Source organism: Carcharodon carcharias, chromosome 1 (assembly GCF_017639515.1).
Source record: "Carcharodon carcharias isolate sCarCar2 chromosome 1, sCarCar2.pri, whole genome shotgun sequence".
Lineage (NCBI taxonomy): Eukaryota > Metazoa > Chordata > Chondrichthyes > Lamniformes > Lamnidae > Carcharodon > Carcharodon carcharias.
Window position 1 is genome coordinate 107,494,919 of NC_054467.1, and position 23,877 is coordinate 107,518,795.

General features: G+C 45.8%; 1 protein-coding gene across 4 annotated transcripts in view; it reads right to left on the reverse strand.

Annotated features, from left to right (window-relative positions):
- etnppl (ethanolamine-phosphate phospho-lyase) overlaps window positions 1–23,877 on the reverse strand; it is a 55,491-nt gene that overhangs the window by 16,573 nt on the left and 15,041 nt on the right. For all 4 annotated transcript variants that reach the window (XM_041196638.1, XM_041196626.1, XM_041196631.1 and 1 more), the window contains 5 exons: window positions 19,245–19,319; window positions 17,581–17,674; window positions 16,238–16,354; window positions 13,683–13,765; window positions 9,793–10,018 (listed from right to left, as the gene is read on the reverse strand). In XM_041196638.1, the coding sequence (XP_041052572.1) occupies window positions 9,793–10,018; window positions 13,683–13,765; window positions 16,238–16,354; window positions 17,581–17,674; window positions 19,245–19,319 (595 nt within the window). The remainder of the gene's footprint in view (window positions 1–9,792; window positions 10,019–13,682; window positions 13,766–16,237; window positions 16,355–17,580; window positions 17,675–19,244; window positions 19,320–23,877) is intronic.

Below are 23,877 nucleotides of genomic sequence, written 5' to 3' on the forward strand. Positions count from 1 at the left end.
CCATGAGATTACACATTGTGGCTGGATACAAACCTGCTGCTATTGATGGCCCACAGCACCTCACGGATGCCCAGTCTTGAGTTGCTGGATCTGTTCGAAATCTATCCCATTTAGCCTGGTGGTAGTGCCACACAACATGATGGAGGGTATCCTAATGTGAAGACAGGGCTTTGTCTCCACAGGGACTGTGCAGTGGTCACTCCTACTGGTACTGTCATGGACAGATGCATCCGCAACAGGTAGATTGCTGAGGCCAAGGTCAAGTAGGTTTTCCCCTCTAGTTGGTTCCCTCACCACCCACCGTAGACCCAGTCTAGCAGCTATGTCCTTTAGGACTCAGCCAGATTGGCTCAGTAGCAGCACTATTAAACACTCTTGGTGATGGACATTGAAGTCCCTCGCCCAGGGTATATTCTGAGCCCTTTCCACCCTCAGTGTCTCTTCCAAGTGATGTTCCACATGGAGGAGTACTAATTCATCAGCTGAGGGGGGGGGAGGTGTAGCAGTATGTGGTAATTAGCAAGAGGTTTCCTGGCCCATGTTTGACCTGATACCATGAGACTTCCTGGAGTCCAGAGTAAGCGTTGAGGACTCTCCTTAGCAACTCCCTCCTGACTGTATACCACTATGCCTTCCCTCTGGTAGGTCTTTCTTGCTAGGACAGGACATACCCAGAGATGGTGATGGTGGTGACTGGGACATTGTCTGCAAGGTATGATTCTGTGAGTATGCCTATGTCAGACTGTTGCTTAATTAGTCTGTGAGACAGCTCTCCCAATTTTGGCACAAGTCCCCAGATATTAGTAAGAAGGACTTTGCAGGGTCAACAGGACTGGGCGTGTTGTCATTTCTGGTGCCTGGGTCGATGCTGGGTGGTCTGTCTGCTTTCATTCCTCATTGACTTTTCTGTAGTGGTTTGATACAAGTGAGTGGCTTGTTAGATCATTTAAGAGTCAATGACATTGATGTGGGTCTGGAGTCATACGTAGGCCAAGCCAGGCAAGGGCAGCAGATTTCCTTCCCTAAAGGATATTAGTGAACCAGATGGGCTTTTACAACAATCGACAATATTTATGGTCACTATTACCAAGACTGGCTTTTATTACAAGATTTATTAATTGAATTTAAATTCCATCAGCTGGGATTTGAACTTGTGTACCCAGGGAATTAGCCTGGGCCTCTGGATTACTAGCCCAGTGACATTACCACTAAACCACCTCGAGAAACACAACATTTACGGCACAGAAGGAGGCCATTCAGTCCATCAAGTCTGTCGGTCAAGGAAGAGCTATTCAGCCTAAACCCAGTTTCCAGTTATTTGTCCATAGGTTATGGCACTTGAAGTGTGTATCTAAGCATATTTTAAGTGTGATGAGGTTTTCTGTTCACAACCCTTTTAGGCAGTGAGTTACAGTCTGTATACCACCCTCTGGGTGAAAATATTTCTCCACAACTCCTCTCCAATCCTTCTATCAATTACTTTAAATTTATGTCTCTAATTATTGACCTCTCAGCCAAGAGAATTAAGTCATCCCTATGCACCCTTTCTAGGTTTCGCATAATTTTAAGCATGTCAATTAAATCTCCCTTCAGCCTCTTCTGTTTCAATGAAACCACACCCACCCTATCCAACCAAACCCAATCAATTAGTATTTGTTAATCATGGTTGTGGGGACACAGTGGTGGGGAGACTACAATAAAGTGTATTGTGGTTTGTAAAATTGTAGTCACTGAGCTTAAGACCGCGGACTATTGTGGTACTGAACTTTGACTTAAAGCTTTTAACTACCAACCAAATTTACGAAACAGCAAAATAACAGGGTCTCAAAAACCTGTATGCTTCCCCCCACCCCCAAGAGTAAAAGTTGGGATTTGTCTGTTGGTGACCTCCAGCACTGCCTTTGCTAAAGTGTGCAGGGTCAAGGACAATGACCTCATTTAAATTTTAATGGTGGCACTTGTACCATGGGGAGAGCATCTTAGACACCTGCCAGACTGGAGAGACCAGGAATCATAGCAGAAACTGGTTGCTTCTGGGGTGGTGACTGTGGGGAGCTGTGCAAAAGAAGTGTCAACGAAAGGTCCCATCTCCCCTGGCTAATGGACTTGTACACTTGCCTTCAATTGAATTGAATAGCTTGGGCCCTCCCTCATACACAAATCTCACAAAAATGAATTATTTTGGACAACAATTGTATTAAGTTAAGTTCATTTAACTTTCTGTGAAACCGCAATTATGCTGGAACTAAGACAAAAATGCTTCATTTTTGCCAACACAATATAGATGTATTTTTTTAAGCACATGACCAAGAGATGAGCTTCCAATTACATATCTGCATCATCACAAAGACCTAATTCTCTGCCTGACTCCAACTTTGACCCTAGCTCCCTACACTGTTCTAATGAAGCTCAGCGTAAGTTCAAGGAACAATACCTCATCTTTCAATTAAGCACTTTACAGCCTTCCAGTCTTGACAATGAGTCCAACAATTTCAGATCACAACCTCTGCCCACTTTTTATTTCTGCATTTTTATTTAGTTTTTGGATAGCAGCCATTGGTGATGATTCTGCTTTCCAATTTGCATCTCCTCTAGACCTATCATTTGCTTCTTTACACTACCATCTGCAATTGCCTTGCACCATCATACCTCTTGTCACCTAATCACTCCTGACTTCCAACTTACCACAGTCCTTACAAAAGTACCACACATTGCAGATGCTGGAAATATAAAATAGAAACAGAAAATATTAGAAATACTCAAAAAATTGGGAATGCTGATCGGTGAAAAGCCATTGGCCTAAAACGTTAACTTCATTTCTTTCTCCAGATGCTGCCTGACCTGCTGAGTATTTCCAAAATTTTCTGTTTTTATTTCTACCAGAGCTTCACTTTTGTTCTTTACCCTCTCCAATCTTTCACTGCCTCTGTATTTGCTTGAAACCTGTTACATCTCTAACTGTTAAGCCGGGTACATCTCTAACATTTTTCAGCTCTGATGAAACTGTTAGCTGTTTTTCTCTCCATAGGTGTTACCTGATCTGCTGAGTATTTCCATCATTCTCTGCTTTCATTTCAGATAGCAGTTTAGAAAGTATTTTTTTATTTTTGTGTTTCCATCACAAAGATCACCTATTTCCACCTCCATGACTTTGTCTAAATCCACCTCTGCCTCAGCTCATCTGCTGCTGAAACCCTCATCAATGCTTTTACTACCCCTAGACTTGTCTATTCCAACACGCTCAGGATCAGCCTCCCATATTCCACCTTCTGTACAACTTGAGGTCATCCAAAACTCTGCTGCTCGTGTCCTAACTTCCACCAAATCCTGTTCATGCATCAACTCTGTGCTTGCTGACCTAGACTAGCTCCCAGTTAAGCAATGCCTCGGTTTTAAATTCTGATCCTTGTTTTCAAATCCCTCCAGAGCCCCATCTCTCCTATCACTCTAATCTCCTCCAGCGCTACAACCGTCAGATATTTGCACTTCTTTAATTGTGGCCTCTTCAGCATCCCCAATTTGAATTGTTCCACCATTGGTGACCATGCCATTAGCTGCCAAGGACTGATACTCTGGAATTACTTGCCTAAATGTCTTCACCTGTTTTTTCATTTAAGACACTCCTTAAAACCTACCTCTTTGACTAAGCTCCACCCTAATAGCTCCTAAAGTGTCTTGGTGTCAAACTGTGTTTGATATTACTCCTGAGAAGCACCTCACAACACTTTACTATGTTAAAGGTGCTAAATAAATGCAATTATTATTGTTGACTTAACAGCAAACACTGTTGGAATTAACTCAGCTGCACAACCAAGTACTGGGTCTTGGACATCTAATATAAGTTGGCTTGAGAACAATATTGAAAGAAGAATTGGACCAGAATTGTTCAGTCCCACTGGCGGTGGGTGTCATGGCAGGCATGAGCGGACAATATGGCAAGGCCAAAAAAAAAGAAAAACAAAAAATACAAAAAGAAAAAAAAAAAATCAGTTTCACACCATCATGAAGCCAGTCTGCCTTCGTCCGCTCTGCCCGTCAATGCCAGGCCACAATTCCCTCCATCCAATGTCAAGAACTTAATTTTAATGCATTTGCATCTCATTATTGTGCCCTCATGCCAGAATCATGTCAAATTTATCGCACACGTCAGTGAGACTTCAGAACAGCGTGATTCACAGCTGCCTTTAAGAGGCATGCACCTGGCGAGCTGAACTCAGAAATGAGTGATACAACCTTGTTCATGAGCATCGCCCATAGGACATCAAGGAAGAGGTGTTGTGTATTCAGAGAGGGCTCAGGTGAGTCACTTTTTCCCAGCTGGCTTTCAGTGTGGTGCTGGGGCAAGGGTTCCAAAGCGGTTGAGGCCAGGGGGTGGAGGGCAAGGCAGTACAGACAGAAGCAAGTACACAAACACATGCTGGGAAATTGGCCGGGGGGGGGGGGGGGGGCGTGGTGCTGGTGGTGGTGGTGTTGGTGGTGGTTAGGGAAGCAGCCATGCACTTAAATACTTGTTAAAAGTGAGCATTCTCCCACAGCTGACTCCGTTCAGCAGCAGTTCCATTGACATGCTTGGATTTTTGGATTTGGGCCTCAAGTTTTTCTGCCCACTCAAGCAACACAAAGGCACAAGCAGGCCACCAAATGCTCCAGAACTTTCCACCCCTTGAGCGCAGACTGCAAATTAATGGGTGTTTTAGGGAATAGCAGAGCAATTGGCCAACTGGGCAAGTTGTACAATCCCCTTGTGAAAGGTGGACATGGCGCAGTCACTGGTGGAGGTGTTCACCGCCCTTGTAATGTCTTTATTAAGGTTTGGACAAGTATCTCTCATGGTTCAAGCTAACAGTGCAGCCTTGCAGTGCAGGTTAGGAGAATGCCTGTGCCTGAGCTGAGAACACAGCATGTAGTCCAATGGCCGAAACTGCTGCCAATTGGTCAAGTGAGTGGGGTTTCCGACAGCCATGAAGTGCACAACTCACTAGCCATCCAAGTAGTGGCCAGCACTCTCCAGCATGCATGAAGGGGCCTTCAGACTTAACCAAGAGAGGTTCTTAGTACACCTTTGCTAAACCACACATCTCTCGCTTTGATCCTGCAGGAGAACATCAGGATCATGGAGCCTGGTGATTTATCAGTGTACCTCATGGCTTACAGGGAGCAGAGAAGAAGATTGCAATGGAGGTGCCTGGCTTGGCTAAAGAAGGAGCACCTCCCTCAAGATGAGGGGCGGCAGGGCCTGCTGTGCATACAGCTGAAGACCACAGAGAGCAGTCACTTGTAGGCACCTCGCTAGACCCAGGGTCTATAGAAGCGTTTATCATTCCTGCAGATGACTGAGAACCAGTGTCACCAAAGACTGCGCATGTCTAGGGAACTGGTTGGTCACATGTGCCACCAGTTGCAAGATTTGGTGCCACAGGAACCAGTGGCCATGAAAGTGACAGCAGCGCTCAAGTTTTACACCAGTGACTGTTTCCAGGGCTCCACAGGTGACCTGTGTGGGATCTTGCAAGCCTCCATGCACAAGCATATCCAGGAGATCACGGACACCATCTACAAGGCGCAGAACTTCGTGCATTTTGCCCGGCATCAGGAAAGCCAGGAAGCAAGAGGGCTGGGATTTGAGAAAATCTCTGGTTTTCCATCGCTGTAGGGTGCCATTGACAGCACTCACATGATGCTTAAATCTCTGTGGCAACAAGCAGTCAACTATGTCAATTGCAAAGGCTTCCACTCACTGAATGTTCAGCTGGTCTGCAACTCCTACATCCTGAAATCTTCCAGGGTCCAGAGAGGCTGCAGAATTGGCACCTTTGGGACAAGGGCTACCCACAGAGGATGTGGCTAATAACACCCATGCTGCAACCTCAGGATGGTATAAACGAGGCTGATGCCACGACACGGACTTTGGTGGAGCAAACAATAGGCATTTTGAGAATGAGGCTCTGGTGCCTCGACAGGTCTGTTGGAGCACTGCAATACAATCACCCAGAGGGTGTCGCGCATCATCGTCGCTTGCTGCAAGCTCCACAACCTGGCGCTGCAATGGAGGGAGGACCTGGCTGAGGAGGAGATGGAAGAGCTCCAATAAGGAGGCCGTTGAAGAGGATGACAGTAATGGGGTCCTCGAGGGTAAGGATGCCGGCAAAGAGGTTATCCCACTGGCCGGATGGGGCAAGTGTGCTCGGGAGGCCCTCATGGCCGCATGATTCATGGAGGATGATGACGAGATGCAGTGAGGATAGTCCTGGCATCCTCACCTTGCATGTGTGAAAGTTGGACTCTGGTGTGGCTGAGGGCAGTGCACATACTCTCAGTGCTCAGGCTCATATCATGGATGCCCTAATAGTCGCTAGATTCCAGGAAAATGATGACATGCAGTGAGGACACTCCAGATCTTCACATAGTCTCTGTGAATGTCTGACCCGTCTGGTTGAGGGCAGCTCACTTGCACTCAGTGATCAGGGTCATATCATGGAGATGCAGCAATGAAACTTTAGATGCATCTGATCTTTTGTCAGCCTTCAGCACCTGACACCTTCAGAAGCACAGTGTCACTGGACACAGATGCTGAAGAGGGGCCAGCCCCACCACAAAAAAGGTGCTGAGAGCACACAGAGAGAATGACGGAACACTGACGCCTGCCCACGACATTCTGGCAGCAATGACAAGCACCATCGAGGTGCAGGCATCACTGATGGGTCCAGTGGGCGTGAAGTCGGACCATCACTTTGGTCTGAAGGTTACACACAGGGAAGAGGCCCTGGACTGAGACACTTGCCTTTTTCTTGTGCAGGAGCCAAAGTTTCACTTCTGAATGACATGAACACTGTTCATCAGAACAATTGGTCATAGGCCGGGAGACATTCTTGGTGTTTATTGACAATAGTGAACATTATGTACAAGTGATTAACACCTGTGCTTATGCTGAGCAACTTCATCCCCTTAACCATCCTAACCCAGTCTTGATGCTTTCCCAACATCCACAGCAGAGGTGGAGGCAGCCTGCTGAATGCTATGCTCCTTCTATGATCTTGGTGCGTGTCCTCTGGAGGGCTGAGACCTGGAGGACCCTGGCCTGCTTTGGGTGTCCTGTTGTGGGCCAGCTTCATCCTCCTTGGCCTGTGGAGCTGGAGCTGGGGGGTCACAGGAAGAGGGGTTTTGGGTTGGCTAGACATTCCCAGAGTCACTTGGGTGGATGGCCCTGGGGAGTTGACTGCTGGTCCTCTTCCCAATTGGTGCTGGAGGGCCCTTGGCTGACTCTTTGAGGAGAAGGGGAAGCTGGAGTGAGATTGAGCTGCCTCGTACATTTCTCGCATTGACACTGTTGGAGGCCAACTATGGTGTCAGTGATGGAGCTCAGCCCATGCAGCAGTACAGGACCAACACCCTGGACCAAGGTCTCCATGGCAGGGACCATCCTGCCAGTGTTGACCTCGGTGCGTGGCATGCCCGCGCTATCACCTCAGACTAAAGGCAGACGGACTCCTTTATTGTCCCTTGCAGTCTGAGTGCACCAGACATCCCTTCCTGATGTCCCCGTGATTGTCTTTGTAGCTCCACCAATTGATTGGGGACCAAGTCCAGAGACTTGTCATGACTCAAACTCAGCAGATTCCTTGCCTCCAGCAGCCCTCCAAGTACTGGTGACCAAGGCTGTCCCGGCCTCTACCTGCTGTGGAACAGACTGTGTGCTGTGCTCACCAGATTGTGATCCCGAGGCTACTCTACATCTAGGTCCCACCGAGGTGTGAGTCACTGCGCTGGTGAAGGGTGTGGGTGAGCGCCATGACGGGTCTTCAACAGTGCTGCCCTCAGGGCCCTCATCTGAAGTGCTTTCGGCACTGGGTTGGGGTCTAGGTTGCCTGAGGGCGACATGCCAGGTATGCCTTGGACAGAAAGTGGCGATTATTAGTACGTGGCAGCTGCGTTGAACACAGAGCAATGGATTCAGAGTAGTAGTGAGAGAGGGATCCTCACGTGGGTGTTTGCCACTGATATCACCATCGCCGCAGCAATGGTCCATGTCCTCTGCGGCCAGCTCCAAAATGCACCTCTTGAGAGGAGTGAGGACTTGATGTCCGGCACTGCAACGCCGGTCTGGGAGCCCTCCTGGTGATTGTGCATGATCTTGTCCTGCATAAAGACAGATGGAGAGTGTGAGCAAGGCGTATGTCAGACCAAATGAGAATAACACCAGGCGAGCATGTGTGCTGAGTATAGCCATGGACGGAATGAAGAGGTGATCTCCAGAGAAGATGAGGCTAGACGGAGATGTGGGGGTGTGAGTGAGAGAGTGAATGATGTCCAATGTGCTGGCAGTGAGTGAGATACCAGTGAATACGTGATGGCCTTGTGAGTGGGTGAGTTGAGATTGATGAGATGGTTGCCTTACCCTAGTGGCATGGATGAGATCATTCATCCGTTTTCTGTACTGGACAGCTGACCTCTTATGTGTAGTGTTGGCACCGACCACCTCTTGTTGCCACCTCCCAAGCCAGACTGGTTAGACTGATGGGTCTCTGCGGCCAGGGAGGGGATAGAGGACATCATGGTGGGCCTCCAAAAGGTGTCCAAGGGAAGTGTCACTAAATCGAGGGGGCTGCACTCTTGACTTTTGGGGCCTTGTCTTCACTGGAGCCGTCCTGGGTTGCAAGCATTGAGAACTGTGCATGCAGGTGCAGTTTAAATATGGCGCCTGATGTGAGGAAGCGGCGAGGTAACAGCAAGGCAGGCAAATCAGAAGCCGGCCGCTAGCAATCTGGCATTTTCCTGCGACTGCATAATTTGTGAGGTGGGCACACTGGAAGGGGACAATACGGCATGAAAGCCCACCATTGTGGCCAGCAGGTGAAATGTCTTTTTTCATGCCCACTATCGCATTTAGTACAAATCTGGCATGATTCCACCCTTGGGCTAGATGACCTCTCTTCTTTGTCCATCCATATCTATATTCTCAAACCACATGGGAAAAAAGAGAAAAATCTTAAAAATACCACCAGAGAATCCTATGAGCATGGGGGAGGTTTTCAAAGGGTGATAGGGGACAGCGAAAGAATTGGTTTGATAGAGATACAATTGACATTCCAAAAGGTTTAACAGCAACTGTTATTTTGGCTACAACTACTTGAGTTCCTTGCGCTGTCAGCGACAGTTGCTCCTGTGAACCAGTTTTTTGTGGTAATTGAAACTCCCTCCAGAATAGTATGTTTAATTTTTTTCAAAAAGTCTACAGAAAAGAAAATGCATGATCAGGCATTAGTTACTTTACAATTTAAGACTCAAAAATTATTTAAAGTTTCCTTTACACAAGTGAAAGCTTTGTATAGCATTGACCGACACCCTGCCAACACTCAGCAACCCTACCACCCCGACCTCCAACTCAACACAGCCCCTGATTTTTCCTCCTTTCACTGGAGCACAAAATCTCACCGGGTTTGGTATTACAAAGAGCAGCAGCTTCTACAACTTCACCCATTCTAAATTTGAGCCTGGAAGTGAGTATTGGATGGTTATTCAAGAAGATTATGACAGCAGTAAATACCCATAAACATGTACTTTCCATTGGGGTGGGAGATAGCAATCTGGATAGCGATCAAAAACAGGAACTCTAAGCTAGTTTTTCTACTCCCTAGTTCAGGATATTTGGTCAACAATGGTGGACCTTTCACCAGCCAAGCTAAGATCAGCTAACGCAGCCCTAACCGAGGATCCAGGACCTTCGAGCACTGGATGGTTCAATTTTACACTTGGAATTCTCGAAAATCTTAAATGGACTAGAAAGTAACTTACCGTGTTAAAATATTCAAGCCCAGATGCTCCAAACGCTTCTGCAATTTCCTTGGTTGTAACCACGCAGGACATGGGATGGCCGTTTCCGATGGGTTTGCCCATAGTGACAATGTCTGGAACAAAGTCCTCTCCTTGTAACTGGAAGGCCCAGAAATATTTTCCGACACGGCCAAAGCCCACCTGGACTTCATCGGCTATAAACACGCCCCCCACGTTATGCAAGTATCTGAAAACAAATGTAGCAATCCAGTTCTACACGAGGTAACAAGCCCACAATCCAGTTCTACATGAGGTAACAAGCCCACAAGCAGCACCACAGATCCTTTAGAAATTAGGGTTTATAGAAAGTGTACCTTCCACCCTAGTTATAGATTGGTAGATTTCTTCAGATCATCAATTCATAAGGAACATTTTGCCTGTAAACTGTGATTTACAATTAAACCTATGAGAATCATGGAGGTGGATTTAGAACTCAAGTTTAATGGCTGGATTTCTGCAGAGTTGGGAAGATCCCGTGGACCTTTAAAAATGGCGGGCAGGACATGGATGTGGAAGGCCTGTCCCCATTTCCGAAATGTCCAATTTTTGCCAGTAGGTGAAAGGCAGCAGGGTGTGATTCATACAGGCAGGGAACCAGAACTTAGCAGGGCCGTTTGAACATTTAATCATATCCCATTCTGGCTGTTGCAAGGATCTTAACCCACAGTGTAGGAGTCACAAATTGAGGGATTAGATGTAAACATTCTTAAAAAGGAGGATTAGGTCTGTATAACAGTCATGATATTAAGTTTTTCAAATGACGTGCTCTTCAACCTTAAACAAAAAAAAACAGGTTGCATCTGTCAAAGAGTTATATAAAAAACCCTCTGCTGAACTACTTTGATTGACACAGATTGGAAAAAAAATAGGAGCATCTGGCCAGGTACTTTCAATTGATTTATATGTTGACATTTCCAAAAGCCATCACTGTGTCATCATGAAAGTTTGGCAAGCTTCAAAAGCTACAATTATCTCAGCAGGTTCAGTTTGATTGACAGCTTAAAGAAGCTATTAAAGAATTAGTTGTCTTTGATATAGGATCTTAATTGAAGTTTGTTTTCATAACATATTCATCACTTGAGGAGATTAAAAAAAAACTTAGAATGGATTTTATGAATGCAAGTTTTTTCACTATCAAGTGTCTTGGAACGAGAGCTTTATTAGGTTGTTAGAAGTTTATTCTTTTCAAATTCACATTGCCCCTGAGGTCTGCCCATGGTGGATACTGAGTAAGTATGGAAGTGGCATGGAGGGTATGAGGGGCCATGGGGGAGGGTGGATGGCGGGGCATGAGTTGACATTAAGGGCATGAGGGGCCATAGAGAGGGTGGGGGGGGGGGTAGAGGTGAGACAGAATTAGGGGTGAGAGCCATAGGGCTTAACAACTGCTAAAACAACTGGGAACAAGGCCCAGAGAGCTGTGGTGGACTTTCTAACCAGGCTGCCTCGGCACTCGCCCATCCCCGTGGCCAGCTATGGTCTGCTTCTGGGGTCAGTAAGCCCAACTCCATCCTGCACTCACCCCATCCAACCGGAGCAGAAATCGTGTATTTCAGGTACTGATTACCGAGGTGGGTCTGCGAGTTGGGAGATTTCCCTACTTGAGCTCCCACCCTCGGTAGCCAAGATCTAAAATCCAAGTCTGAGCATTCTAATGTTAAGTTGAAATGTGAGAGATTTCTAATTTGGTTCTTCGGAGCCCATGCAAGAACTAAGAACACTCCGCTGGATTTCCAATCTTGGGGGTGCAGTCGGAAATCAGAGGCCTGAAGGATTGGAGGCTTGGGTGGTGGGGAGAGGTCGGAGGCAGATGGGAAGTGTGAGGCCAAAGGCCTGAGAAACCTGTCCAGCCAATGCTCAATTCAAAATGGTGGATAAATATGAGGCATGCAGTCTCATTACATTATTTAAATTGCCAACTTTCATCCTAAATGCAGCTTGGCTGCCTGTCCCCTTGTTCTGCCTCCAAAAACTAAGGGTTGGATTTCAGATTTTTAAACACTTTATCTGCCCACCCAACACAAAACCTCTTATTTGTACTATTAAAATTCCGCCCACGTGCTAAAAGTGCTTTACAAATGGAAATCTCTTGCTTTGACTGTAATGTAATGTCCTCGAGCAATAAAAGTCAGTTTTTATTGTACACCAAACACACACCCAGAGAAATCAAATGCTGCTAAACAGCTTTCTTTTATAAGCCCAGTAAAGGAATGACAATCATGTTCCTCCCCATGATTTGTGGTTTCCTTCAGGATGCCCCTGATAAATACTCAAAAAGGTTTACTAAGAATTTGGCTTTCAATATGAGTTATAAAGTGGAATTTTGAAATTATTATGTTAAGACAAAAAAGGATGTGGGAAAAAGAGGGTTATTATTTTGTAAAATGAACTGAAAATGTGGAAGTAAAAGGGTTTATGGCCTGGATTTTCACAAAGCCGGAATAACTATGGCAGACAGGACCAAATTCTGGGATTCCCGCCCCCTTTCCTGTCGTCCTCAATTTTCATAGGCATAGGATAAGTGTGTGGGTAACAAGCCCTGCGTACTACACTCTAGACCTGGTCATCCGCTGCAGCAATAGGTATCTCCAAACCTCATCAATTTTTGTGGAGTTGGGCCAGATTCTCCATGACACATGGTTCATAGCCCCTCAAAGGATCTGTGAACCACAGTCTGGATGAGGGAACATTTTGAAAGGTGAGGTCAAAATGCCCCCTTTACCCCTGCCGCTCCATTAAACTCGGTGCCAACTCAGAGACCTCATTATGCATCCTTGGCTGAGAGCCCAGATTGAAAAGTGCTTTAACAGCTGAAGAGAACTGTTGACTTTGCTTGATTGACTTTTTCAAGTGGTTCCAATAAGTGCTTCTTTCTGTGATCTCTTTTGTCAATGTCCCAATATTTATATGCACTGGATTAAGCGGTATGATGTGTTTAAGCCTCTGTTATTGATGCTTTAATGGTCTGTCTGATTGACACTTCAGAGTTTTAGGAACAGTAGTTTGTTTTCCAAAGAAGGTTGTGAATGGGTTTTTTTTCCTGAACAATTCCCCATATGCCATTATTACTATAGGGCTCATTAGTTCTATACATAGGGTTCACTGTTGAATGGGCATGAGCCTATAAGGAGCCATTGGAAGATGGGGGCATGAGTTGGCATCAAGGAGGCATGGTGAATGGGTAGTGGGGGGGATGTGAGCGGTGAGGGCTTCAAGGCCCAAAATGTTAGAATGCAACTGGGATAAAGTCCCAGAGAACCGAGGCAGCCCTTTAAACAGCCGCCTCCACAGCCGCCTGCCTCAGTGGCTACCTATGCTCTGCTTCCGGAAGAGGTGGGTCCAACTCTATCCTGCACTCTGTCTCCCCCACCCCGGATCACGCCATTCAAAAGCCTTTCTATCGATGCCGCATTATCAGACCGAGGCAGAGTAGAAACCAGGAAATACCTGGGAGGGGTGGAAGAAAGAAAATGCATAAAGAAGCATTTAAATTGTTCTTGAGATCTTCTTAGCAGGTGGATCAGAAGAGGCTGTGACAGAGGCCTGAGTACAGATTATTTACCATGTCTCTTCTTCAGGAGATAAATATGTAGAATAGGGAAATACAACATGTCAAGGCAGCAAACAAAGACAGATCTTCCATAAAATAATTTAAAGAATATATAAATAGTATTCACAAATTTCAAATGATCACACCCCAAAACACAAATTAGAGGCCAGTTCAGTGCATTTTAAAAGCCCCATCTACTCTTATTCTGGAGAAAGAAACATAGAAGATTTTAATGACAAAGTAAGTTAAAAGCTATATCAGGTCTTATTTCCTTAAAGAGAAACACAAACTGTGTACATACTGTGCCACTTTCTGGAAGTAGCCAGGTGGTGGGATTATTTGGCCTCCGCAACTCTGCATGGATTCAGCAATAAACGCAGCCATCTATACAAAAGAAGATGACATCAATACTACACGTCTCCAGCTTGCACTGTGCCAAAAGGAATTAAATAGGCAGTGCTTGCATTGAAAGCCAGGGGACAGAACAGTTAAATCATTCCACAGTCACTTAAACAACCAAGCAAGGACATTTGAAATCACTGTACATCTTCAGCACACTCTGCAAACCAGAATAATCCATTGTTTCTTCAAGGTTGCATTGCCATTTGTAAAAATATGTCATAAAGAATGTTTTTGTAGCTAGGGCTGAAAATCCACTGACTCCTGCTATCTTGAGTGCATTGGTTAATGTCCCAGAGTAAAATTTCTTTAGGCGCTGCTTCAACAAAATTGTTAACTGTTTTGGTTAGTTTCAGTGGAGTTTCAACCCTGACTGGTTTTTGCACGTGTTGCTATGAAGAGAAAGTCTGTTAGCAATAGTGCAAACGTTTCACAGGAAATATCAAAGGCACAATATGCAATGTGCTTCATTCAAGGCTCCTTGATAGACAAGGAATCCATTTTAGTACATTTTACTTGCTCACTTGCCTAAATCATAAAAGACAAGTTCTCTGTCTGAATTTGCAAAGTTATCAAATATTAGATAAAAAGTTAAGAGCCCTCCCTGGATACAGTTCCACAGTAGATGGTCCTCCTGGAAATAAACCACGTCTCTGGCCTTGGTGAAGTAGTAAGAGAGTAACTGAGCAAGCTGGTGCTTCAAATATTTTACTGTACAAATGCCATTTGCACACTTGGCACTAGCTTTTACTCTCTCTGCGACTGACCAACATCATGGGTACCTGCAAAAATATCCAACGAAAGGGGAAAAAAGAAAAAAAAAACTATCCATTAGTAAAGAAATGTATAAGGTCATGACCTACCTAACCTTTTGGGCTGATGGTTAGGACAAGTAATTTGGTAAGACACAATGCAGTCTGAATTTTCACATTTTGCATAAAAAGTGCTGGAGGAAGTGGAACCACTGGGGTCTGAGAGAACGAATTGGTAAAATGCAAACTGCAACAAATCAGTTGCCCTGCTGATGGTTGACTCTATTTACAGTACAATCAGCGTGTCAGGACACAGGCAGGGAATTTCCTCAGAGTTCCTCTCACTCCCTCATCATAACTTTGCCAGAAGTGGGACGGGATTTCCATTGCAGGTCTGGCGAAGTTGTAAAGGTGTGAGAGAATGGGAGTAGCTCTGAGATAATCCCCAGCTAGTAAGTTATTAGCATCACTCTGTAACACAAGGGTTGTGGACAGTTATAATGTCAGGACCAATTCTTTCATTGACATTTCAAAGCCCATGTCACAAATCAATCAGAATTTTTGAATGCCAGCATTCCAGTTTGAGTTTGACATTACAGCACTGTGAAGAAATAAGTTTACGTGTTATGGTGCAATTGGGTTGACAATTTGTCATATTTCACCCAAAGAATCTGAGGATGTATTGACATAGAGATTGCGGTTTTTCAGGGTTTCACAGATTTTCTACTGAGTGACAATCAGAGAACTCCCTATCCCCAGCTATGGAAATCCATTTCTTGTGTTTTCCATCCAACTCTCTTCTTACAACTCTCCAAGCTTCAGTGGAACTTAGAAACTTCCCAATTCTGTTACCTCATGTAAACATAAACACTCTCAGTGAGGTACAGTACAGATAAAGAGTTAAAGTCCCTTGACTACCAACAATGTGTTTTAACCCCCCAAAACTCAGAAAAACACTTTTCCACTCCAACAATGTTTTTATTCCGTTTCCACATCAGCCAGAGTTGGGTCTGCCCAAGTGATTTTGCCAATTAGTGCAAAATTGGAAAGAGTTTATGTTGGACTAAGACTGCCCCAACTCATTTTAAATTGCACCCTTCCAGCAAACAGAGTGAGGAGACTTCCATCAGGCTGCATTGCTTTTGCTCCCAGCTTTCAGGATTGAAAGAACCAGATTTTCATGGAAAGCTTGAGGTACATGTACTAAATACAGCAAACTACCATCTCTGTTACATTACAGTATAACTGTACATCATTGTTACAGCTTTACCACGCTTTCCTTCCAAAACAACTTTTATCAAGGGGTTGGGATAATTACTGAAATTTAAAACCTTCAACCTATTTCACATCATGGCCTCTTTGGCAGATGAACACTAAGTCCCACCAAAAAAAGTGCAGGGAAAGTCTTTTTGCAAAAATTATACTTCAAAGAAATAAAGCTTATCACAAAAGGTCAGAACTACATTTTTGTCATTCTGTGAGTAAACATATGCACAGTACGATACAGCAAATTACATATCAATACTGTCACAAGTTTAGTAACATAAAATAATGGTGTTCCTGCTTCATGTCAGATAGCTATGAGAAAAGAGACATGTTTTTAATCTCATTTACTCCTAGGTAATTTTGAATTCTGATGTAAAATCTGATGTAGGCAATATTAATCCACCATGGCATCGCCATTATTGTTCAACTCTCTACAAACCTTGCGGCCTTTCTTTTGCGCCTCCTGAATCAGCAAGTTTACTTCATTTGCATAGGCTGAGGCTGGATCAGGGTGGTCCTCTCTGTACTTTCCTCTGTAGATGTCTGGGGATGGTGCCTAAAAGAGGATAAAGTAAAATGTAGAATTCCATTTACAAACCCACTTTGAACAGAATAGCAAAACTATACAAGTTTCAGGCGCTCATAACCCTAGGCAGTCCAAACTAGATTGCATCCAATTTCTTAGGTTTTGAAAGTGCTGGGTCCTTTTCCGGTGGCTCAGTAAGGCAAAAGTAGAGAAACCTTCCTGTAAAATATGACTAAAATGGCCAAGCATTCAGGCTACTCTGAGCTGATAAGGCACACTATTTTTACTCCTTCAGTTCTCTTCAGAAGATGCCGATTGGGTGCAGATTCACAGGCAGCAGCCACTGCCAGATAACTCACCCAAGTGGCCATTCTTCATGCATGAGCTTACACAGCTTCACAAACAAGCCTGATTCTGTCAACACTTGCATTTCTTCACAACTCAATGGTTGAAAATTAGCAGCAGGAAACTTGGTTGATTTTTCCCCTGCCCTGCCTAGGCACACTAATTGAGATCAGCTACTTAGCAGACCAGTGGTAGAAGAGAGGTCCCAGCTGATGCATATAGCTCAGTTCCAGACTCTGTACTGCTTTTACAATGGAATGATGAAAAGTTTTAAGAATCTTGGCAGCTATTCTGTATGTTACAGTAGGCTAAATCTTCTGGTCTCGGGATCGTCGGGAGTCAGATGTCTGACCGTAAGGTGCGGGTCGGGGCCCTGCGGAGGTCCTGATGCATGAATTTATGTGGGAATTGCCTGATAAGTTTAAACTTCTGATGAGAACTTTCCCTGTTCCCTGGGACCCTCCGCAAATGACTCTGACTGAGCGGGAGTCGGAGACTTTGAACAGTTCTCCGGTACTTACCTGAATAAATACCCAGGAAATGTTAGAAAGATTAAAAACTAGTCTAACACCTGAGTACCTACACAATTGAATGCCCCTGCAATCATCCCCCCCTGCCCCCCCCAACCCTGACTGCCCCTGACTACTACCCCACCTAACCAACTCCTCCCTAGCCATTCGACTACCCCCTACCACCCAACTACACACCACTGACCATCTGACTAACCCCCCCCATGACCCAACCAGACTACCCCCTCAACCCAGCAGCATTGGGTCAGGAAAATCTTCGTGCTGTGGCAATTCGCTCATCATTGCCGCTGCTTGGAAGATTCGGGACCGTATCTACCTAATGTTTGTTCGCTAACACCATTTGTAAAAGGCAACAAACGTTCAACTGTTACCAATACTCACAACGTGCACAAACTCCTTCTGACTTCCTGAGGGAAGCTCATGGAATTTATATGGGCTGATGTCGATCAAAGACGTTATGTGTCCGTGATAAGCACTGTATGGAAAGTGAAAGAAATCCAGGGTCAATCCAAAAACATGGAATTTGGACAGTCAGGAGAGCAACTGCATCACAAAATTCTGTCTTACACGACTGGAAGTTTTCAGTAAACCAAAGGCTTTCAGCAATTCTACACCCCCTGCCCACCCACACTCAATGTGGACAGATGGTTCCAGGCAGCTTTTACAAAACACACAGAAAGAAAAATGGATAATTTTGAAATGCTAGTGACAACAAATGACATTTACATTGTGCCTTTGATGTAAGAAATTGTCTCAAGACACTACATTAGGACGGACAATCAAAAATTTGGTAGCCTTTAAGCAGGGTCTCGGAGGAGGAGGAGAAAGAGAGAAGAGAAAGAGAGAGAGAGAGAGAGAGAGAGAGAGAGAAATTGAGAGAGAGAGAGGCTTAAAAAGGAAATTCTACAGGTTGGGGTCTGGATAGCTGAAGACACAGCCACCAATGGTGGGATGAAGGTGCAGGATGTTCAAGAAGCCAGAGTTGGAGGAACACAGAGTTGTCGTTGAGTTGTAGGGCTGGAGGTGGAAACAAAAGGATTCTAACAAGAGGATGAGAACTTTCAATTGATCGACCAGAAGCCGATGACCACAGTGGGATTCATGACCGAGACTTGGTGCGTGTTAGAGCATAGGCAGCAGAGTTCTTGGTGGGTTTATGTTCACGCTGGATGGAGGACGGAAGGTCAGTCGGGAGAGCGCTGAAATCATCAAATATGCAGATGGCAAAAGCATGGATGAGATTTCAGCAGCAGATTGGCTGAGGAAGGGGCTGAGATGAGTCATGTCATGGAGGTGAAGGTAGAAGTAATCCTTGTAAAAGAACATATGGGGCTGGAGGTTTAGCTCAGGGTTAAACAGATGCACTGACGTTGCAAACAGGAATAATTGGAGACACTAAATGAGTAGGAGGAAGTTATGACTTAACTGAAAGGTTGGGAGGCATCTGTGAGGTGAACTGAGATTTTAATGATGTGACACACCTAAATATTTAAGGTACAAGAATGGAAATCCATTGTTATTACAAGTCTTATACTTCCTGTTGCAGGGAGCAAACTGTCATAATATTAGAAGACTTCCTGTTCCCATCTCATGCTGTAAACAATCAACACATATTTTCTGGTTGAAACAGAGGAAAGAAATCTGTCCATTCACCTTGGTAATGAAGACTTGAACTCTGCAAGTATCTGATGTTGTAGCACACCACAACTCGGATTATTTTCTGAACCTCCTGCCCTTTACTCTTATGGTCCAACAGCAAGAACACTAAGGTAGAATTCTATTCCTCAACTTTAACCTTGATACAAACAAATAGTTTGGCAATTTCCTAGTAGCTAGGATAAGAGAAATGCTTTACTCTGGCGCAAAATGAAGGAACTCACTCAAAGCTGAGTCTTTCACTCAGTCCAAACTAAACAAGCACCAATATAAATGCAAAATAGTCTGCATTTGAACTCAGGTCCCAGAGCCTTAGTTTAAAACTAGTTGACTTCTGGTCTTGCTTTCAGGACTAAAAATGACAATTTCAACAAATTTCTACTACTTACTGGTCAAGGGTGATGATATCATGGTGACCTGTATACTGGCGAGCCAATCGAAGGGCAAGATCATTAGCTTCGGAGCTGTTACAAGAAAATACAAGATCACAAGAATGGACTTAACAAATGCAACAAGATGATAACATGCAGGTGCATGTGTTGCCAGGTTCACAGTCAGTACAAGGTTTATGGTGCAGGAGACTCCTGTAAATATTCAAGTTACAACATTACGCAGAGAGAATCAAATGGGCAAGTTTCTCATGCTTCACTTAACGTGACTGAACACCCTCAAATGCCTGACTGCAAATAATGCTGTTTGTAAGAGGGAGAAAAACGTGAAACTTGAGTGAACAAAAATGAACATCTTATACTAAAACTATAGTGTATGCCTTTCAATATATAGCATGAAGTGCGAATGTTGGCAGAAATCGAGGAGCACAGTTAGCTACTTCATACAGTGGAGGTCAAGTTGAACAAACCTGACAATTCTAGTCATCAATTTGGTTTTCTTTTCATTTCAACTTTAGTACAAACTCAAGCATAGCAACACTGAGGCCATGTCATTCAATATACTCTCTTACATTTAATAATGCAGATGTGCAATCACATACAAAGGCAAAATTGTCCATGCCTGCTGGCGTCGGATGTGTTCAGTGGTGTCAGTGGACAATATGGAGGGAAGGCCAAAAATCGGTTTCACGATGTTGTGAAATCAGTTTGCAATCGTCCACTCTGCCCGCAGGCTGTGTTTCCCGCCATCGGACATTGGGAACCTCATAATAAATCTGCATATCATTATAAGGCCAGAATCATCCCCCGCCCAGCTGAATCATCCACTCACGTTGGCGTGATTGCATGCCGATGTGTTTCACAACAGCATATAAACAGGTGTGCATTTGGCAGGCTGCACTTGGAGGGGGAACATGGAGGTGAGTGCACAGTAACATTGCGCAGTGCTTGCCTGGGGCGCCTGTTGGATTTCTAGGTTGAGGAACGTTGGAGGCATTGGGGCAAGGGCAGCCCTGTGGTTGAAGGTAGTGCACAAACACATGCGGGTGGGCGAGGGAAGCAGCCATGCTTTAGGGAAACCTTGTACAAAGTGACCATTCCTCTGCAGCTGAAACAGGTCCGGTACAGTCACATTGATAATATTGGAATCGTGCCTCTAGCTGATCTGCCCACTCAAGCAATGTAGAGGAATGAAAAGTGCCACCAAGTGCTCCAGAGCTTTTCGCTCGGGCACAGACTGCAAACTAATGAGCCTTTTAGTCATCAATTTGATTTTCTTTTCATTTCAACTTTAGCACAAACTCAAGCATAGCAACACTGAGGCCATGTCATTCCATATACTCTCTTACATTTAATAATGCAGATGTGCAATCACATACAAAGGGCGAAATTGTCCAGCAGAACAGTTGGACAACTGGGCATTTTTTTTAAATATAATCTTTAGAATTGTCTACCTAAACGGAGTTGGTGTATTTGGTGACCGCTTTGGTGCCTTCGGAGACAGCATGTTTGGCCAATTCCCCTGGCAGCATGAGGCAGACGGCGCTCTGGAACTCCCGGGCCGAGATGGTGTGGCACTTGTTTAATGAATGAGGTGCGAAGCCTCGGAGATGACGCGCTCGAAAATGTCGACAACGAAGGAATTCATAACACTCATGGCCTTGGATGAGATCCTGGTGGAAGGGTGGACCTGGGTCAGCACCTTGAACACGTAAATGGAATAGCTCCGCTTGCGAGATTTTCTCTGCTTCTTAGACGGCTTCTTGGTGACTTTAATCAGCGACTGTTTCGACACCTTGCGGGACGCACCGCCCTTCGTCACAGCCGCCACGTCAGGCATTGCACTCAACTCGGACCAACACAAATCACATCGGTCGACTGGGCACGTTGTACAATCTCCTTGCTAAAGCTGGCCATGGAGCAGTCACTGGTGGAGGCGCTCACAGCCCCTTGCAATGTCATCATCCCGGTTTGGACCAGTCTCCCCCATGGTTCAAGTTAACAGTGCAGCCTCGCAGTGTGGGTTAGGAGAATGCCTGAGCTTGAGCTGAGAGCACAGCATGCAGTCCAGTGGGCAAAGCTGATGCCAATCAGTCAGGTGGAGTGGGGCGAAGGTGGGTGGGGTTTCAGGCAGCCATGCAGCGCACTAATCCCTGACTATCCAAGTGGTGGCCAGCACTCTCTGGAAAGCATTAAGCGGCTTTCAGACTTAAAGAAGAGAGGTTCTTAGTATACCCAAGCATCTCTCTTTCATCCTGCAGGATTAGTACATCAGGAGCATGGAGCCTGGTGAACAAGCTGTATGCCTCATTACATACAGAGAGTGAAGATGACAGAGAAGAGAGTGACGGAGACGCCTGGCTGCTCAGAGGGAGGAGCAGTACCCTCAGGAAGAAGGGGAGGCTGTGGCTCCTGTACATGCTGCTGAAGAGCCACTGTGAGCTGTTGCAAGCTGGCACCTAGCTAGACCCAGGGTCTATAGACATTGCCTTTCATTCCTGCAGATGACCGAGAACCAGTGTCGCCGAAGGCTATGCATATCTAGGGAACTGGTCATCTGCCAGCCACTGCAGGATTTGGTGCCACAGGGACATGGAGGGCATCCACTGCCAGTGGTCGTGAAAGTGACAGTGGAACTCAATTTTTGCACCAGTTGCTCCTTTCAGGGCTCCACAGGTGATCTCTATGGGAGATCACAAGCCTCCATCTGCAAAAGCATCCATGACGTCACGGATGCCGTCTTCACAAAGGCACACAACTTTGTGCATTTCGCCAGAGACCAAAAGAGCCAGGATGCAAGAGTGATTGGATTTGCCCAGATTTCAGGTTTCCCCACAGGTGCAGGGTTCGATCAACTGTGCTCATGTGGCGCTCAGATCTCTGTTGCAACAAGGGGTCAACTATATCAACCACAAGGGATTCCACTCACTGAACGTGCAGCTGGTGTGCGACTACCAGAAACACACATGTGCATTGTTTCCAACGATTGTCCATGACTCCTACATCCTCAGTCAGTCATAGATGCCTGAGGTCTTCCAGAGTCCACAGAGGCTGCAGAGATGGCTCCTCGGGGACAAGGGCTACCTACAGAGGCCGTGGCTGATGACACCCGTGCGGTAGCCTCAGACTGCAGAAGAGTGAAAGTATAATGAGGCTATGCTGCAACTCGCAACTTGGTGGAGCAAACCATCGGGATGCTGAAAATGATGATCCGGTGCCTGGACCGGCCTGGTGGAGCCCTGCAACACAGTCTGCAGAGGGTGTCACGCATTGTTGTCATCTGCTGTGCCCTTTACAACCTGGCACTGCAACAGGGATAGGAGCTGGCTGAGGAGGAGGTACAGGAGCAGGAGATCTCCTCCAATGAGGAGGACGTGGATGTTGATGAGGGTGAGGAAGTCCTTGAAGGCGATGATGACGGCGATGAGGCCCTTGCACTTGCAGACGAGGCAGGCTCGGGAGGACCTCATGCTGCTAGCTTTGTGGGGGATGATGACGACATGCATTGAGAAGACACCATAGATCCTCACATTGTATCTGTGAACGTTTGACCCCAGTCTGGCTTATGGCAGTGCACATACGCTCTGTGAGGATGATCCTGTCATGGAGACGAAGTGGAGGCCTTAATAATTGCCCGATTGCAGGAGGATGATGATGACAACAACATGCAGTGAGAACACTCCATAAATCTCCACATAGCTTCTGAGAATGTCTGACTCCTGCCTGGCTGAGGGCAGCTCACATGCACTCTGATCAGGGTCATACCATAGAGTCACAGCCATGAAACTTTAGAAGCACCTGATCCTTTGTTCACCTTCAACACCCGAGCCCTTCAGGAGCACAGCTTCACTGGTCACAGATGCTGAAGAGATGGGGGGCTAGTCCCACCTTAAAACGTATTGAGAGCACACAGAGAGAATGACGGAACTCTGTGACGCCTGCCCACGACATTCTGGCAGCAATGACCAGCACCATTAAAGTGCAAACATCAGTAATGTGTCCAGGGAGTGTGAGGCCGGACCATCACTTTGGTCTAAAGGTTGCACAGAGCACATGGGAGATGCCCTGGACTGATACACCTGCCTTTATCTTGCACAGAAAGGTTTCACACCTGAGTGACACAAACACTGCTCATCAGAACAAGGAGCCACAGGCAGGAAGACATTCCTCTGCTGCATGGAAGACATCATGGTGGGCCTCCACTGTGTCCAAAAGGCACTCAAGGGATGCATCATTGAACCTGGGGGCTGCAGCCTTCTTGCCTTTCAGGGCCATGTCTTCCATGAAGCAGTCCTGGGCTGGAAGCACTGAGAGGTGTGCGCACGGCTGCACTTTAAATATGGCACCCAGCATGATGAAGCGGCAAGGTGATGGCGTGGCGAGCGAAAGCGTTTCCCAGGAATGCATAATTAACGTGGCGGGTTTGGGACGATACTGTGTGAAAAACTGCCATTGCGGCTGGCGGGTAAAGCAAAGCATTTTGTACAAATCTTGGTCGATTCCGCCCAAAGTTTGGGAGAGGACACACCAAAAGCAAATCAAGGGTTTTGCATGGAGTGAAGTGAGGGGGACATAATTCATGTGCAGATTTGAGGGAGCAGGGACCCCAAATCCCAATGGTTGCACCAATGTA